This window comes from Oncorhynchus kisutch, linkage group LG23, assembly GCF_002021735.2.
Source record: "Oncorhynchus kisutch isolate 150728-3 linkage group LG23, Okis_V2, whole genome shotgun sequence".
Taxonomy (NCBI): domain Eukaryota; kingdom Metazoa; phylum Chordata; class Actinopteri; order Salmoniformes; family Salmonidae; genus Oncorhynchus; species Oncorhynchus kisutch.
This window is the reverse complement of record NC_034196.2, coordinates 30,915,185-30,932,652: the sequence shown is the minus strand read 5'-3', so window position 1 is coordinate 30,932,652 and position 17,468 is coordinate 30,915,185. Positions and strand designations below refer to the sequence as shown.

Sequence of the window (17,468 nt, the reverse complement as noted above, 5' to 3'; positions counted from 1 at the left end):
TGTTCCATTAATAATGCTTATGGCCCCAGGACCAAAAATTCACAGTCACCATGAAGAAACATGCTTTTCTCCTCCAGACTACACCCTCTTTCTGACATTGGCTACACAAGCCTGCTGGCACAAGATGAGTGTGTCAAATAAAACAGGCTGGCATACAGATTTAGTATGTAGTATGCTGTTTAAAACTGTCAGCTGTACTGTAAGTGAAGGGTTAATGAGAGGACCCCAGAGTTCTGAACCTGAACCGTGTGACGAATATACTGAGATTCATGCACTCACATCTCTACCTCGCTTTTGTCTTGCTCGCTTCCACCTCTCTCTGCCTCTCTGTCCCCCTCTCTCTCTTTAACCCTCACTCTGTCTCCCCCCTGTCTTTCTCTCTGTTGCTATGTTTGTTTGTTTAATAGTGATAGTCGGATCAACTCATCACCCAGCTCCATTTTTTCTGTGTGTCAACACAGTTTAATACAGACTAACAAGCACACGCATGTATTCACACACAACCACACATACTAGGCTACTCAATCAGCCAATAAAAATAGGTAAACCTATTAGAAGAATCCACCTACAAACGGCAACAGACCAGACAAGCCAATTAGATTTCAGCAGACAGACGCAGAGTGAATCAGGAAGCATTGAGGCATGCTGGTTGGCAGGCAGGCAGCGAATGGTGAGTCACATTGTAGCTAGGTCCTCTTCACTCATGCATGGTGTGCTGCTGTTTACTATGCTGATGTCTGGACCATTAACCCTTTCAGTAGGAATAGAGGTCAGGTCCTACATGGTGAGTAGAATGAAGGTCGAGAAACAGAATAGAACCCCTGCAACAACATGGTCATAGCTGCCCTTTTAATGTCAACTGTATAATGGAAGAAAAAAATTGTGCTACAATAAAGACTATTATATTACTGTACCAATATAACATGGACAATATTAATCATGCTGACTAACAACTAGTCTAGAATTAATTGGTAGAAGAAAAAGGAGACAATAATCATCATTATTAGACTACCATGCAAGCCCAAACTCCACCCTTAACAAGGCAGTATAGGCCTCCCGAGTAGCGCAGCGGTCTAAGGAACTGCATCGCAGTGCTAGAGGCATCACTACAGACCCGGGTTTGATCCCAGCCTGTGTCTTGGGCCGGGATGTCCTTGTCCCATCGCACTCTAGCGACTCCTTGTGGCGGTCCGGGCACATGCACGCTGATTTCGGTCACCAGCTGGATGGTGTTTCCTCCGACATATTGGTAAGCACTAAAGCATGTATTCTCTCTCTGTCACGCCCTGACCTGAGATATCTCTGTTTTCTTTATATTTTGGTTAGGTCAGGGTGTGACTAGGGTGGGTACGCTAGTTTTTGTATTGTCTAGGGTTTTTGTAGGTCTAGGTGATTTGTATGTCTATGGTGGCCTGATATGGTTCCCAATCAGAAGCAGCTGTTTATCGTTGTCTCTGATTGGGGATCATATTTAGGTAGCCATTTCCCTTTGGTGTTTGTGGGATCTCGTCTATGTGTAGTTGCCTGTCAGCACTATTTTGTATAGCGTCACATTTTGTTTTGTTATTTTGTTGGTTTATTCGGTGTTCATTCAGTTAATAAAAAGAATGTACGCATACAACGCTGCACTTGGTCTGATCCTGATAACGAACGTGACTCTCTCTCTATCTCTCTACCACAACCCCCCTACTCCTCTAACCTTGTGTCTGCTCTGTTGCTAGGCAGATCTACCTCTCCTTCCTCACTTTTGAACCTGGCTGTCTCTCACTCATGGCCAGATGTCATGGCAGAATGCATTGCCCTTCCTCCTCCTCCGTAGCGTAGTTAACCAACACATAGACAACCAGAGGGTGCCTACTTAATGAGGATTAGACCAATGTGTGTGTGTGTGTGTGTGTGTGTGTGTGTGTGTGTGTGTGTGTGTAATGGAATATGAATTATTGTGCCCCATATTGAGTGATACTGTGCCACACAGTGTATTTTTAATACCCATTCCCCTAAGTAGTATGCACACAGACCTTAACCTACTGTCCTGTACTGTGGATTAAACCAATGTGTGTTACCGTGCTGGGCAACTCAGTTAAGAACAAATTCTTATTTTCAATGACGGCCTAGGAACAGTGTGTTAACCTCCTTGAAACATTATGCACGTTTATCCATTCGATACAGTGGAGGTCAAACTTTCCGCCATTTCTCTTTTGATATGTCGACTGATGCATTGTAGTGCCATGTTATCTGCAGAGCAGAGTGAGGTGTTTGTCTTGTTGAGCATTTAGTGCTAATGGCTGAAGCAGTGGTGGCAAACTGCTCACCAACCATCTGTAAGATACTTCACACACAGCAGAGAGCTATCACCCTGTTCAGCCCCAGAGACCATAGAACAGATCTACCAAAGATCTAACAGACTCCAGACCACATGAAGATACAGTTCAATTACAACACAGGGGAAAGAGAGGGAGGAGAAAAAAGAGACAACAGGGGAAAAGAGAGGCAGGAAAGAGAGGGAGGAGAGGAAAAAGAGACAACAGGGGAAAAGAGAGTCAGGAAAGAGTGGGAGGAGGAAAAAGAGACAACAGGGGAGAAGAGAGTCAGGAAAGAGTGGGAGGAGGAAAAAGACAACAACAGGGGAGAAGAGAGTCAGGAAAGAGTGGGAGGAGAAAAAAAGAGACAACAACAGGGGAGAAGAGAGTCAGGAAAGAGAGGGAGGAGAGGAAAAAGAGACAACAACAGGGGAGAAGAGAGTCAGGAAAGAGTGGGAGGAGGAAAAAGACAACAACAGGGGAGAAGAGAGTCAGGAAAGAGTGGGAGGAGAAAAAAGAGACAACAACAGGGGAGAAGAGAGTCAGGAAAGAGAGGGAGGAGAGGAAAAAGAGACAACAACAGGGGAGAAGAGAGTCAGGAAAGAGAGGGAGGAGAGGAAAAAGAGACAACAACAGGGGAAAAGAGTCAGGAAAGAGTGGGAGGAGGAAAAAGAGACAACAACAGGGGAGAAGAGAGTCAGGAAAGAGTGGGAGGAGGAAAAAGAGACAACAGGGGAAAAGAGAGGCAGGAAAGAGAGGCAGGAGGAAAAAGAGACAACAGGGGAAAAGAGAGGCAGGAAAGAGAGGGAGGAGGAAAAAGAGACAACAGGGGAAAAGAGAGTCAGGAAAGAGAGGCAGGAGAGGAAAAAGAGACAACAGGGGAAAAGAGAGTCAGGAAAGAGAGGCAGGAGAGGAAAAGTGACAACAACTGGGGAAAAGAGAGGCAGGAAAGAGAGGGAGGAGGAAAAAGAGAAAAACAGGAGTAGAGAACCAAACTTCCTCCAGCATAAAGGAGTGACGAATGGATGATCAAAGGGCCCATTTCAGTGTGTTTATTAGATTGAATGTTTATTAGATCTACTGTAGCAGGGCTGTGTTCTATGGGTCTGAGCGTGCCCAGTAGATTCAACCTGCTTTAACGAGCTAACTTTATCAGGGGGAGAATAATTAGTCCGGATGCAGAAACAAACAACACACACAAAGATGCACATTGTGTCCAACCCCAAAAAAGCTTTATAAACAGGCCTATCCATTCTGTAACTTGCAAATCCTATCTTCCTGTGATAGCAGAAGGCCGTCCACGTGGAAAACAAATGTGTTTCAAATGGAGAGATATGAGTCCTACAGTTCTACTGTTTAAGCAGAGTGAATTAAAACATCTGACTGCCACATCTGCAGAGTCGTCAGGTTCAATAAAACACATCACAACATGGAAAGACTATCCCTGGGTCACCGATACCAAAGTGAGACACATACGGAAACGAATTAGGTCATTACGTGAGTGTGTGTGTGTGTGTGTGTGTGCCATGCAAACAGAGTAAGGATCTGCTAGTCCTATTATCTCCTTAGTGAAGGGAGATTTATCTAGAATGAGAAGGAGGTGGGGTTAGGGGTTTAGGGGTGCAGCTGAGGGGTGCTGGGTGGGGGTTGGTCAGTAGTCAGTAATTAGATTCTTTAGCCTTCCTCTTGGCCCTCTCTAGGGAACCAGATAAGGGATTTTTTTGGGCAGACCTCTGCTGTTTGTTGTTGGGGTAGAAGAGAGCCTAGGAAGAGGATGCCCTCACACCCTCACCCCTACTCTATTTGAGGAGAGGAAGGCTTGGGGGTATTTAAAAAGGGGCGGAACTAAACGACTGATACTGCACCGTGATTGGATAAAGAGAAATGTGGGTCAGCGCAGGCTGGGGATGATAATACTGATACCTTGTTACTATGGAAACACATGCCTCCCACCCCCCACCCGTCGCCAACCTTATTTCCTCTGTCCGCACGCAAAAAAAACAGCAAGAAAACACTGTCATGCAAGAGAGAGAGAGAGAGACAGAGAAAGAGAGAGAGAGACAGAAAGAGAGAGCGAAAGAGAGAAACTACAGACACAGAGAGATGGAGGGAGACAGCGAGAGAGAGACAGGGATGAATAGAAAGAGTGAGACTTCCGCTACAGGCATCATCATTCTGTTTGTCAGGCTGAGCTCTCTGATAGGACCTCACTTAAACTCAGTAGTGATGTGTTCACTGCAGGCTGAATAAGGTATACACTGTCAAACTGTCAGTGAATTTGTCTGTGTGGAAACATGATAAAGCTTGTTTTTAATGGCAGTGAAATACAGTATCTTAAACAATACTGCTTTGCTTTATCTTGGCCAGGTCGCAGTTGTAAATGAGAACTTGTTCTCAACTGGCTTACCTGGTTAAATAAAGTTGAAATTAAAAATAAATTTAAAATAATAAAACACAAGATATACGTTATAATTACAGTGCATTTGGAAAATATTCAGACCCCTGGACTTTTTCCACATTTTATTACTTTACAGCCTTAATCTAAAAGAAAATCCTCATCAATCTACACAAAATACCCCATAATGACAAAGCGAAAACATGTTTTTGTACATTCTTGCAAATTTACAAAAAAAATAACAACAGAAATACCTTATTTCCATAACTATTCAGACCCTTTGCTACAAGACTTGAAATTGAGCTCAGGTGCATCCTGTTTCCATTGATCATCCTTGAGATGTTTCTGCAACTTGATTGGAGTCCACCTGTGATAAATTCTATTGATTAGACATGATTTGGAAAGGCACACACTTGTCTATATAAGATCCCACAGTTGACAGTGAATGTCAGAGCAAAAACCAAGCCATGAGGTCGAGGGAATTGTTCGTAGAGGTCCGAGACAGGATTGTGTCGAAGCACAGATCTGGGAAAGGTTACCAAATAATTTCTGCAGCTTTAAAAGGTCCCCAAGAACACAGTGGCCTCCCAAACTTCTTCTATTTAAGAATGATGAACCACCAATACTCTTCCTAGAGCTGGCCGCCTGGCCAAACTGAGAAATGGGTGGTGAATGGCCTTGGTCAGGGAGGTGACCAAGAACCCGACAGTCACTCTGACAGAGCTCCAGAGTTCCTTTGTGGAGATGGGAGATCCTTCTAGAAGGACAACCATCTCTGCAGCACTCCCCCAATCAGGCCTTTATGGTAGAATTGCCAGACGGAAGCCACTCCTCAATAAAAGGCACATGACAGCCCCCTTGGGGTTTGCCAAAAGGCATCTTAAGACTCTCAGACCATGAGAAACAAGATTCTCTGGTCTGATGAAATCAGAGAAGCCTGAATGCCAAGTGTGACGTCTAGAGGAAACCTGGCACCATCCCTATGGTGAAGCATGGTGGTGGCAGCATCATGCTGTGGGGATGTTTTTCAGCAGCAGGGACTGGGAGACTAGTCAGGATCAAAGGGAAATGGAGCAAAGTAGAGAGATCCTTAATGAAAACCTGCTCCAGAGCGCTCAGGACCTCAGACTGGGGCAAAGGTTCTCCTTCCAACAGGACAACAACCCTAAGCACACAGCAAAGACAACAAAGGAGTGCCTTCGGGACAAATCTCTGAATGTCCTTGAGTGGCCCAGCCAGAGCCCAGACTTGAACCCGATCACAAATCTCTGGAGAGACCTGAAAATAGCTGTGCAGTGACGCTCCACATCTAACCTGACAGAACTTAAGAGGATCTGCAGAGAAAAATGGGAAACTCCCAAAATACTGGTGCGCGTAGCTTGTAGCATCATACCCAAGAAGACTTGAGGCTGTAATTGCTGCCAAAGGTTTCTTCAACAAAGTATTGAGTAAAGGGTCTGTAAATGTGATACATATATTTTTTGATACATTTGCAAAAATGGTGCTTTGTCATTATGGGGTATTTTTGTCCATTTTATAAAAAGGCTGTAATGTAACAAAATGTGGAAAAAGTCAAGGGGTCTGAATACTTTCCGAATGCACTGTGTGTTATACTCTGTATGCTGAAGAAGGCTGAGGCCGAAATGATTGAATTATTGAAGAATACTATCCATTTCATTCACTGGTGAAATATCTAGACAGAGAACTAGACTTACAGTATCATAACAGGGCAAAACAGAAACACTCACCTAATCTGCTTTGCATAGCTGATTTCAATATCCGATCTCTCTTTGACGAATTTACTGTACCTCTCCACGAACTCGATGCCTGACTGTGTATGCTTCTCTAGGTTATCAAACTGATCCTGCAAACAGAAGAGAGAAAGAAGAGAAGAAAAACAGGCATGAATATAACATCCCAATACTTAGGAAGAGCGTTCTGCGATTTTGTTGTGGCGGATTCTCAGTGCCACAAACGCAATCCTTTCTAGCTGCGAGGACCAAAAGTTTCCTACATGACCTTTTACATGTGTTGACAACATGTTAGCCTCACTTTTTGCCAGTAGTACTGAAATGCCAACAAGTTTAACGTTTATAGATATACATTATAATGGCTGTAGAATGCCTGCTCACATTACTCGCAACGCCATGCTAATATTTTCCCTTCACTAAGGCCAAGGGTTTCACAGTCAACATTTAGCTATACTCTCTCACTTTGCTGCGGACACTTAAAGCTCTAACATGTAACTTTTTAGACAACCCGACAAAATTCACATAGAGATGTGAAATATTAGATCTGTCATTCTCTTTGACAGCAAGTCTAAGATGCGGTAGATCTGTTCTATATGCACTATTCCTATGCTTCCCATTTTTAATGTTTGTTTTTGCGTCTTTTACTTTCGGTTTTGTACACCAGATTCAAACAGCTGAAGATATAATCTTTTTGTTTATGGAAAAGGTATTTCACAGCAGTTTAGGTGGTACCATAATTCTCTACACTACTTGATTGTTTTGCCACAAACTGAAATTAGGCAAACTATTCAAATTTTAGCAACAAGGAAATGGCAGAGCGCTTTTCTGCATAGTGCGTCTAACTTATTATCCAAGTCTGTTTGGCACACCTGCCTTCTAATAAGCTAATAGTGTCAAATAAAAAGAGTTCAGGTAATTGAATTTAACAGTGGAACAAGCTGGCCTTTCTACCTTAGTGCCTAGTCCTTCTTGGAGCTAGTTGTACCAATTCCAAAAGAGACTTACCAGCCAAAGCCACCAATCAGATAAAATGCTTGACTTATTGATAGGTGTAATTCATGTTTTTGACGTCATTGTGATGTTTGGAGGTTCCATAAACAGCTAATAGTGTGGCTATGACCCACATTGTCCTCTATGGGATAATAGATGCCTTTAGTATTGCTGTACTTTGGTTACAAGCAGAAACACTAATCATGTAGTGTTGACATCACAATTAGAAACATAGTGATGCAGTATTGAGGTTAAGAGAAGAAACATTGTAGCGATGCAGTATTGAGGTTAAGAGAAGAAACATTGTAGCGATGCAGTATTGAGGTTAAGATGCAGTATTGAGGTTAAGAGAAGAAACATTGTAGCGATGCAGTATTGAGGTTAAGAGAAGAAACATTGTAGCGATGCAGTATTGAGGTTAAGAGAAGAAACATTGTAGCGATGCAGTATTGAGGTTAAGAGAAGAAACATTGTAGCGATGCAGTATTGAGGTTAAGAGAAGAAACATTGTAGCGATGCAGTATTGAGGTTAAGAGAAGAAACATTGTAGCTATGCAGTATTGAGGTCACAATTAGAAACATTGTAGCGATGCAGTATTGAGGTTAAGAGAAGAAACATTGTAGCTATGCAGTATTGAGGTCACAATTAGAAACATTGTAGCTACGCAGTATTGAGGTCACAATTAGAAACATTGTAGCTACGCAGTATTGAGGTTACAATTAGAAACATTGTAGCTACGCAGTATTGAGGTTACAATTAGAAACATTGTAGCTATGCAGTATTGAGGTCACAATTAGAAACATTGTAGCTATGCAGTATTGAGGTCACAATTAGAAACATTGTAGCTACGCAGTATTGAGGTTACAATTAGAAACATTGTAGCTACGCAGTATTGAGGTTACAATTAGAAACATTGTAGCTATGCAGTATTGAGGTTACAATTAGAAACATTGTAGCTACGCAGTATTGAGGTTACAATTAGAAACATTGTAGCTACGCAGTATTGAGGTTACAATTAGAAACATTGTAGCTATGCAGTATTGAGGTTACAATTAGAAACATTGTAACCCTGTAGTATTGCTGTAAGCTATTTTGGCTACAAGCAGAAACGCCTCCACCGATGAACTGGCCCAGCCTCAGAGGGACTTTTCACCATTTACAGAAACACATTCAGTCTCCTTCACTCAAGTAAAGACTTCAACTGTAGGCTAGTTTTAGAGTACCCTAACCCACAATGGCCTTGTACATTATGTATAGCTTAATACAGTTATTCCGCCTAAACACTGTCCCTCATCAGTACTGTACAGTCTAACAGGATCGAAAAGGTGCATAATTGTCAAAATCATAATTTCTATGCATTGTCTCTCCTCTGTCATATAACCTAAGCATGTGTAGAATACGGACAAACTGAAGGATGCTGCATAATGTTGCCTTATCTATCACCTTGTTAAAACACCTAAATGTCTAGAGAATAGAAATAGGCTACACTACAAACAGGCTAGTCCATATACAACAGTTACACTGTACAACAGCCTACAAAAAACATCCCTACTGATGTGGATCACACACTCGAGTAGCCTACCCCTCAGACCATTTTGCAATGATGCGTCTCCGTCCATTGACAGTACTAGCAAAGGAACACAGACGATACAGCTTGGTTAGGGTTAGTTTTACATTCACCTTGGTATAGCTCCAACAGTTCCCCATCCTCTCCTCCATCATCTGTAGTCCACCTCAACCCAAACCCAATGTCTGTCCTCCTCAACCCAACCAAAGCTGCCTGCAGCACTTCATGCAGTATATTCCCCAACTGTCACTGAGCTACTGTCCCAGACCAGTCCTATGAGCTCGACAGGGTTCTGAGTGGGGGTGTCTTTGTGCTGCTTTAATCCCTTTTTTACACTGCCTGACTGCTACAGCTAGCTGCCTCATACACAGGAAGTGGATGTGGTTTGAACAGCTTAACATAAGTGCTTGATGCTCAACATTTCGGCCTTTGTGGGGGGGGGGCGATTGTGGATCAGAGTCTGTACCATTGCTGCAATGAACATAATGCTACAGCCAACATGAAGGCAAACACATTTTTAATACATGATGATTGTTAATGTAGGGATGAATGGAAGCATCAAACCAGGAATGTAGCTTGGTACTGTAATAAAACATGGATGTTTGCCATCTAGGGCAAACAAGGACAACATTCAGTTGGAGGGTCTTTTCACACCAACGTCCCTCAGTTGCAACAACCACTCATTCATGAACCCACTCACCAACCCACTCATGTGAAGAGATGTGAGATGCAAAACAATTGGCTATTCGATTGATTTAAAAAGAAGCCCTAGTAGCTTCCTCTCTATCATATTTTTTCTTTGTCACTCCCCCCTCTCTCTACAGCATGCGCTCCTCTTCCCTCTTTCTCCTCATCCCTTCTTCCCTGAGGAAGGGCTCTACACTCGTTGTCAGCCTCTGTGTCAATTAGATTCAGCAGATCTCCCCACAGTGAATGGTTCATTAAAAAACTGTATAGCAGCGACTCAACAGGATCTCACCATAGAAACACATAATGCTGTTCCTCCAAATACATAAGTGCTATAATAGAGTAATCCTCCACAACCTCACTGCACCCAAACACACCCTTCACTCACACGCACAACACACACCCTTCACTCACGCACACACCCTTCACTCACGCACACACCCTTCACTCACGCACACACCCTTCACTCACGCACACACCCTTCACTCACGCACACACCCTTCACTCACGCACACCCTTCACTCACGCACACACACAACACACCCTTCACTCACGCACACACCCTTCACTCACGCACACACCCTTCACTCACGCACACACCCTTCACTCACGCACACACCCTTCACTCACGCACACACCCTTCACTCACGCACACACCCTTCACTCACGCACACCCTTCACTCACTCACACACACAACACACCCTTCACTCACGCACACACCCTTCACTCACGCACACACCCTTCACTCACGCACACACCCTTCACTCACGCACACACCCTTCACTCACGCACACACCCTTCACTCACGCACACACCCTTCACTCACGCACACAACACACCCTTCACTCACGCACACAACACACCCTTCACTCACGCACACAACACACCCTTCACTCATGCACACAACACACCCTTCACAAACACGCACACAACACACCCTTCACAAACACGCACACAACACACCCTTCACAAACACGCACACAACACACCCTTCACTCAAACACGCACACAACACACCCTTCACTCAAACACGCACACAACACACCCTTCACTCAAACACGCACACAACACACCCTTCACTCAAACACGCACACAACACACCCTTCACTCAAACACAACACACCCTTCACTCAAACACAACACACCCTTCACTCAAACACAACACACCCTTCACTCACACACACACCCTTCACACACACACCCTTCATTCACACACCCTTCATTCACACACACACACACACCCTTCATTCACACAAACACACCCTTCATTCACACAAACACACCCTTCATTCACACAAACACACCCTTCATTCACACAAACACACCCTTCATTCACACAAACACACCCTTCACTCACACAAACACACCCTTCACTCACACAAACACACCCTTCACTCACACAACACACACACACACACGTGGATGACAACATTAAAAATAAGTGTTTAAATGAATGTTTTCAAGTGATATCCTCTGGAATCCAACACAGATCTTGTTGATGCATCAATTATTAGGATTTTGCACAAAAAAAATAAAGTCACATTACCCTTCTCAGTTGAGGCAGCATGGTATCCTATAGTTGCAGAGGGGAAAGGTACACCCCTGTCCAACGTTAAAATCCAACTAAGGTCCAACCCTCCCTTCCCAGAGTAATAGCTAAGGCAGCCTCACTGTGGTTAGGTTAGAAAGGGTATCATTCCCCAGACAATTCTTAAGTTTAAGAGCAATATGTTATTCCTTGTCCCCATTTCCACCACATGGACCAAAGTACAGTACTGACTGAGACAGACATTCACAATCCTACACACACTCTACATCTGAGACCAGCCGTAGCCTGGGAGCACGCAAGCTAAATGTTCCGTCAGGCGTGAGGTGGTCTCAGTGAGACCAGAGACGGGAAATGATTCATTGAGTAGAGGAAAAAAGGGGGTAGGAAAAGAGGGGGAGTGGAGAGAAGAGGAGGAATTAAGAGGGAGGGCACTGGAGTGGAGAGAAAGAGGGACCACTTTGACTAAGGATAATGCAGTGATGACCAACATCACCTCATTCATTACCTGGACAACACACGGCAGCAGGACTGTGGGGACACTTCTGCGAAAGATGTGTCACAATTACAATGTGACAAATGTCTCAGAGAGAGAACGAGAGAGACTGGCTTTCCAGTAAAAAAGGAAAAACCCATGGCCAGACGATTCACACAGGCAGAAAAGGGCTAATAAATGTTGAATAACAGGCACATTGGAACAAAATATCAAGGAAAACTGCAGAGAGGGAATCTGTGTCAAAGGCTCACGCTAATATCACACAGAGCCATCATCACCACATTCTATTACCTTGATCACACCAAAACAACAATCCAGCAGAAAAGAGGGAGGGGCAGACAGTCAAAGCTCACCAGCATCTTGGGGTTCCTCTTCATGAAACACTTCATCATTGTTTCAATCCATTTCTGAAGTCTATATAAAATCTGCCTTCATATTGAAAACATGACTATGGGACATAGCGCCTCTCTCTCCTTCTCTTTCTGTGCTACAATACCATATCACTCCTGGTATAATCCAGGCTGCTCTGCCTTTTATGTCAGACACAGTGTGGACAGCAGCCAGCTTCTATATAATACATTAGCCACCACTAGAATGCTGCTGCCGCTGTGTATGAGAATGGACTATCTGGCTGCATCCCAAACCACTCTTCTTCTTCTTACCACCTCCTTCCCATCCTCCTATTCTCTCCTCCTCCTCCTCTCCAACACTTTCCACTTTTCTAACATGGAATGAAAGGTAAAAGAGTACTTTTGTTGCTACTGTAAACTAATGCAATGATTATGCATCAAGCCCCCTAGGTAATAACCTGGTTTGTGCACTTCTTATTTAAGCCACAGGTGGCAGTAGAGGCCCCTGAAGGTGATCGGTCAACAACACTCAGAGAGGGTCTGCAAATCATTGAAGTACTCACTCCACCCTCTCAATCTCTATTGGGCCCCCCCTCTCCATTTCCCTCCCTCTCTCTTGCACACTAACAAACACATTCCATTGACACATCAGTTTTCCAGAGAGACTGCTGTGGTTGCTTCTGTTTAATCTCTGTCAGAACAGAACACCAAAGAGCTACAATTCAACAGCCAGAAACAAGACCGGCATAATAATGGTCCTGTAAGCCTTGTTACATGATGATTCACTATGACAGGTCTTAGAAGAAGGAAGACAAAAACTTCTGATGAAATGTTTGACATGGTGCCCTCTCTTTCTGAGGGGTTGTGAAAGAGGATAAAAGGAAAGATAATGAAATCATCCATTCAGAGCCTTCCAAAATACTAGATGGGCAAGTAATGTTCACAGATCTAGAGAAACCTCCTATATAAGCTTTTTATATTCAGATTCATTTGTTGGCACATAACCACAAGTTGGTGGTTTGCTGTTGTACTTTCATACTAATGGAAGACTGCTGATGCTAGCCAGGATTAGGCTGACTCAAAGACGCCTCCAATCATGACAGGCTAGGACTGGTCTGTGTCAAACCCTACAGTAAGTTACACTCCATGTGTTGTAGGCTGTATAGCCACTACAACTACCTCCAACACATCTTTACAGGTCAGTGCTCTCAATAAAAACCCATGTCAGAGTCACAAGAGGAAATCAATAGGCCATTAGGAAGAGCCAGAGAGGTGAGGGGTCAGTGTTCCTAGCAGGTCATCTGAAATATGGGAATGATATCTAATATACGGCTGACGCCAATTAGAAGACTGGTCGATTGTTTGGTCGATAGGCTGTTGGTCTACCGAGATTGTTTTAGTAACATCTCAGTGAGCTAATCCATTGCGGAGGCTAAAAGCCAATTTATGCTTGATCCAAAAATGTGGTGGGAGGCTCCATATGGAGGGTGTGAGACAATTGTGCAGCCTACAGAGGCATGCAAAGGTCAAATCCAGCTCCGTACTGCATCGCCATGCGCCTCCCAAATGTTGTATGCAGAGGGTTCGGTACAGCTCTGCATTGACATGATTGGTTGATGGTAGGTGGGGGCAGTACATCCTGTAGAAAACACAAACTCACTTCCTTGACAACAGCTCTGCACTGCCCCGCAAAGAAGTATAAATGCCCTGACTTCTGCTGAGGCCGTATCACCGTAAATGCTGCACGGCAGGGGTGAGGCCGTATCACCGTAAATGCTGCAGGGCTGAGACCGTAACACCGTAAATGCTGCACGGCAGGGCTGAGACCGTAACACCGTAAATGCTGCACGCCAGGGCTGAGACCGTATCACCGTAAATGCTGCACGCCAGGGCTGAGGCCATATCACCGTAAATGCTGCACGCCAGGGCTGAGACCGTATCACCGTAAATGCTGCACGGCAGGGCTGAGACCGTATCACCGTAAATGCTGCACGGCAGGGCTGAGGCCGTATCACCGTAAATGCTGCACGCCAGGGCTGAGGCCGTATCACCGTAAATGCTGCACGGCAGGGCTGAGACCGTAACACCGTAAATGCTGCACGGCAGGGTTGTAGCGCTATGCTATTCAGCGGTTGTTGATGACACTTATCCCGATAGGGGGATTGCAGCCATAACAAGTTATTCCATGTGTAACTCTGTGTTGTTGTTTCTGTCGCACTGCTTTGCTTAATCTTGGCCAGGTAACAGTTGTAAATGAGAACTTGTTCTCAACTAGCTTACATGGTTAAAAAAAGGTGAAATAAATAAAAAATAAAAATGTCTGATTGGCTTAACTCACCACCACTAATGACCTGTGGAACTTCTCAAAGTAATGTTGTTTTCCTCACCTCAAACAGCAAGCAAACAAATTGTTTTTACATCCATTGAGAATTCCAAATACAGTGGGGCAAAAAAGTATTTAGTCAGCCACCAATTGTGCAAGTTCTCCCACTTAAAAAGATGAGAGAGGCCTGTAATTTTCATCATAGGTACACTTCAACTATGACAGACAAAATGAGAAAAATCCAGAAAATCACATTGTAGGTTTTTTAATGAATTTATTTGCAAATTATGGTGGAAAATAAGTATTTGGTCACCTACAAACCAGCAAGATTTCTGGCTCTCACAGACCTGTAACTTCTTCTTTAAGAGGCTCCTCTGTCCTCCACTTGTTACCTGTATTAATGGCACCTGTTTGAACTTGTTATAGGTATAAAAGACACTTGTCCACAACCTCAAACAGTCACACTCCAAACTCCACTATGGCCAAGACCAAAGAGCTGTCAAAGGACACCAGAAACAAAATTGTAGACCTGCACCAGGCTGGGAAGACAATCTGCAATAGGTAAGCAGCTTGGTTTGAAGAAATCAACTGTGGGAGCAATTATTAGGAAATGGAAGACATACAAGACCACTGATAATCTCCCTCGATCTGGGGCTCCACGCAAGATCTCACCCCATGGGGTCAAAATGATCACAAGAACGGTGAGCAAAAATCCCAGAACCACACGGGGGGGACCTAGTGAATGACCTGCAGAGAGCTGGGACCAAAGTAACAAAGCCTACCATCAGTAACACACTACGCCGCCAGGGACTCAAATCCTGCAGTGCCAGACGTGTCCCCCTGCTTAAGCCAGTCCAGGCCCATCTGAAGTTTGCTAGAGCATTTGGATGATCCAGAAGAAGATTGTGAGAATGTCACATGGTCAGATGAAACCAAAATATAACTTTTTGGTAAAAACTCAACTCGTCGTGTTTGGAGGACAAAGAATGCTGAGTTGCATCCAAAGAACACCATACCTACTGTGAAGCATGGGGGTGGAAACATCATGCTTTGTGGCTGTTTTTCTGCAAAGGGACCAGGACGACTGATCCGTGTAAAAGAAAGAATGAATGGGGCCATGTATCGTGAGATTTTGAGTGAAAACCTCCTTCCATCAGCAAGGGCATTGAAGATGAAACGTGGCTGGGTCTTTCAGCATGACAATGATCCCAAACACACCGCCCGGGCAACGAAGGAGTGGCTTCGTAAGAAGCATTTCAAGGTCCTGGAGTGGCCTAGCCAGTCTCCAGATCTCAACCTCATAGAAAATCTTTGGAGGGAGTTGAAAGTCCGTGTTGCCCAGCAACAGCCCCAAAACATCACTGCTCTAGAGGAGATCTGCATGGAGGAATGGGCCAAAATACCAGCAACAGTGTGTTGAAAACCTTGTGAAGACGTTTGACCTCTGTCATTGCCAACAAAGGGTATATAAGTATTGAGATAAACTTTTGTTATTGACCAAATACTTATTTTCCACCATAATTTGCAAATAAATTCATTAAAAATCCTACAATGTGATTTTCTAGATTTTTTCCCCTCATTTTGTCTGTCATAGTTGAAGTGTACCTATGATGAAATTTACAGGCCGCTCTCATCTTTTTAAGTGGGGTTAGGGTTGCACAATTGGTGGCTGACTAAATACTTTTTTGCCCCACTGTAGTTCCTGAATGTACTTGAAAAATGTTTCCAGCTCTTTCCCTTTCGATAACCACTTAGCGTGAAAGGGAAAAATGTCATGCTCTGATTCAGTGGAAATGTCATAAAATAGGCCTACCTGATTACTTATCAGTGTTTGACTTGGACTGAAATAGGTTCCGATACTCATTTTGTGTGCTGGTACTGTTAATCTTTAGGTGCAGGATCTCCCAATACTTTAGAGCTAATATTCTAGAAAAGGAACAGGAGCTCAAGCAGTTGAAAATTAGAGGTGCCGGTACTCAGCTCCGGTGAGCACCTGCCCAAGACCGAGCTCACTGGAACGGGAAACTCTTAGGGCCCAGAATATTTTCTACAATGTTGCAAGTTTGCCAGTGCAAGCTTCATGCCAGACCCAAGTTAACAGTTGATACAATGTTTCACGTTTGTTGCAGACAGACCATGTGTAGCCAATGTGATATATAGGATATTTTAAATCGGGATATTTTCTATCTGCAAGCTGCAATGTTTTTATTTGTTGGCTTTATGTAGGCTATTTTTAGATAGTTGGCGATGGCAATAGAAGTTACTTTTTAGGTTTGTATCATTTTCATTTAGATTAGGATAGAACTTTGATTAACCACATGACAATGATTTTGAGATACGAAGACATTATTATAAATTAAATAAAACTATTATGGTAATGTGCATTCGAAAACCATAGCTGGCACGCAGATCGGTAGAAAGAGTAAGATAAATAGGCATTCCACATGAGAAAGGTTGCAGATTCCTCGTGTAGGTATCCTCGTGTAGCCTATTACAGGCAACTTCAGGAGAGTAATGGCAGAATCCATGAAAGCCAGAATCTGTAATAGACCGTTAAGTAGTTGTCCAAATGAGCAAGAGTCATGGACCTACAGTGCCTTGCGAAAGTATTCGGCCCCCTGGAACTTTAAGACCTTTTGCCACATTTCAGGCTTCAAACAAAAAGATATAAAACTGTATTTTTTTGTGAAGAAGCAACAACAAGTGGGACACAATCATGAAGTGGAACGACATTTATTGGATATTTCAACCTTTTTTTTCTTTTTTTCCCCACTGTCAAACATGGTGGTGGCAGCATCATGGTTTGGGCCTGCTTTTCTTCAGCAGGGACAGGGAAGATGGTTAAAATTGATGGGAAGATGGATGGAGCCAAATACAGGACCATTCTGGAAGAAAACCTGATGGAGTCTGCAAAAGACCTGAGACTGGGACGGAGATTTGTCTTCCAACAAGACAATGATCCAAAACATAAAGCAAAATCTACAATGGAATGGTTCAAAAATAAACATATCCAGGTGTTAGAAGTCAAAGTCCAGACCTGAATCCAATCGAGAATCTGTGG

The 17,468-nt window shown here is 43.7% G+C and overlaps 1 protein-coding gene across 23 annotated transcripts in view; it reads right to left on the bottom strand.

Annotated features, from left to right (window-relative positions):
* Positions 1 to 17,468, bottom strand: part of LOC109868675 (formin-binding protein 1) — a 105,841-nt gene that overhangs the window by 60,701 nt on the left and 27,672 nt on the right. For 21 of the 23 annotated variants that reach the window (XM_031802261.1, XM_031802263.1, XM_031802255.1 and 18 more), the window contains exon 2: positions 6,444 to 6,559. In XM_031802261.1, coding sequence (XP_031658121.1) covers positions 6,444 to 6,559 — 116 coding nt within the window. Of the gene's footprint in view, positions 1 to 6,443; positions 6,560 to 9,117; positions 9,336 to 17,468 lie in introns of those variants that run through there. The other 2 variants (XM_020458392.2, XM_031802262.1) reach the window with 2 other exon arrangements.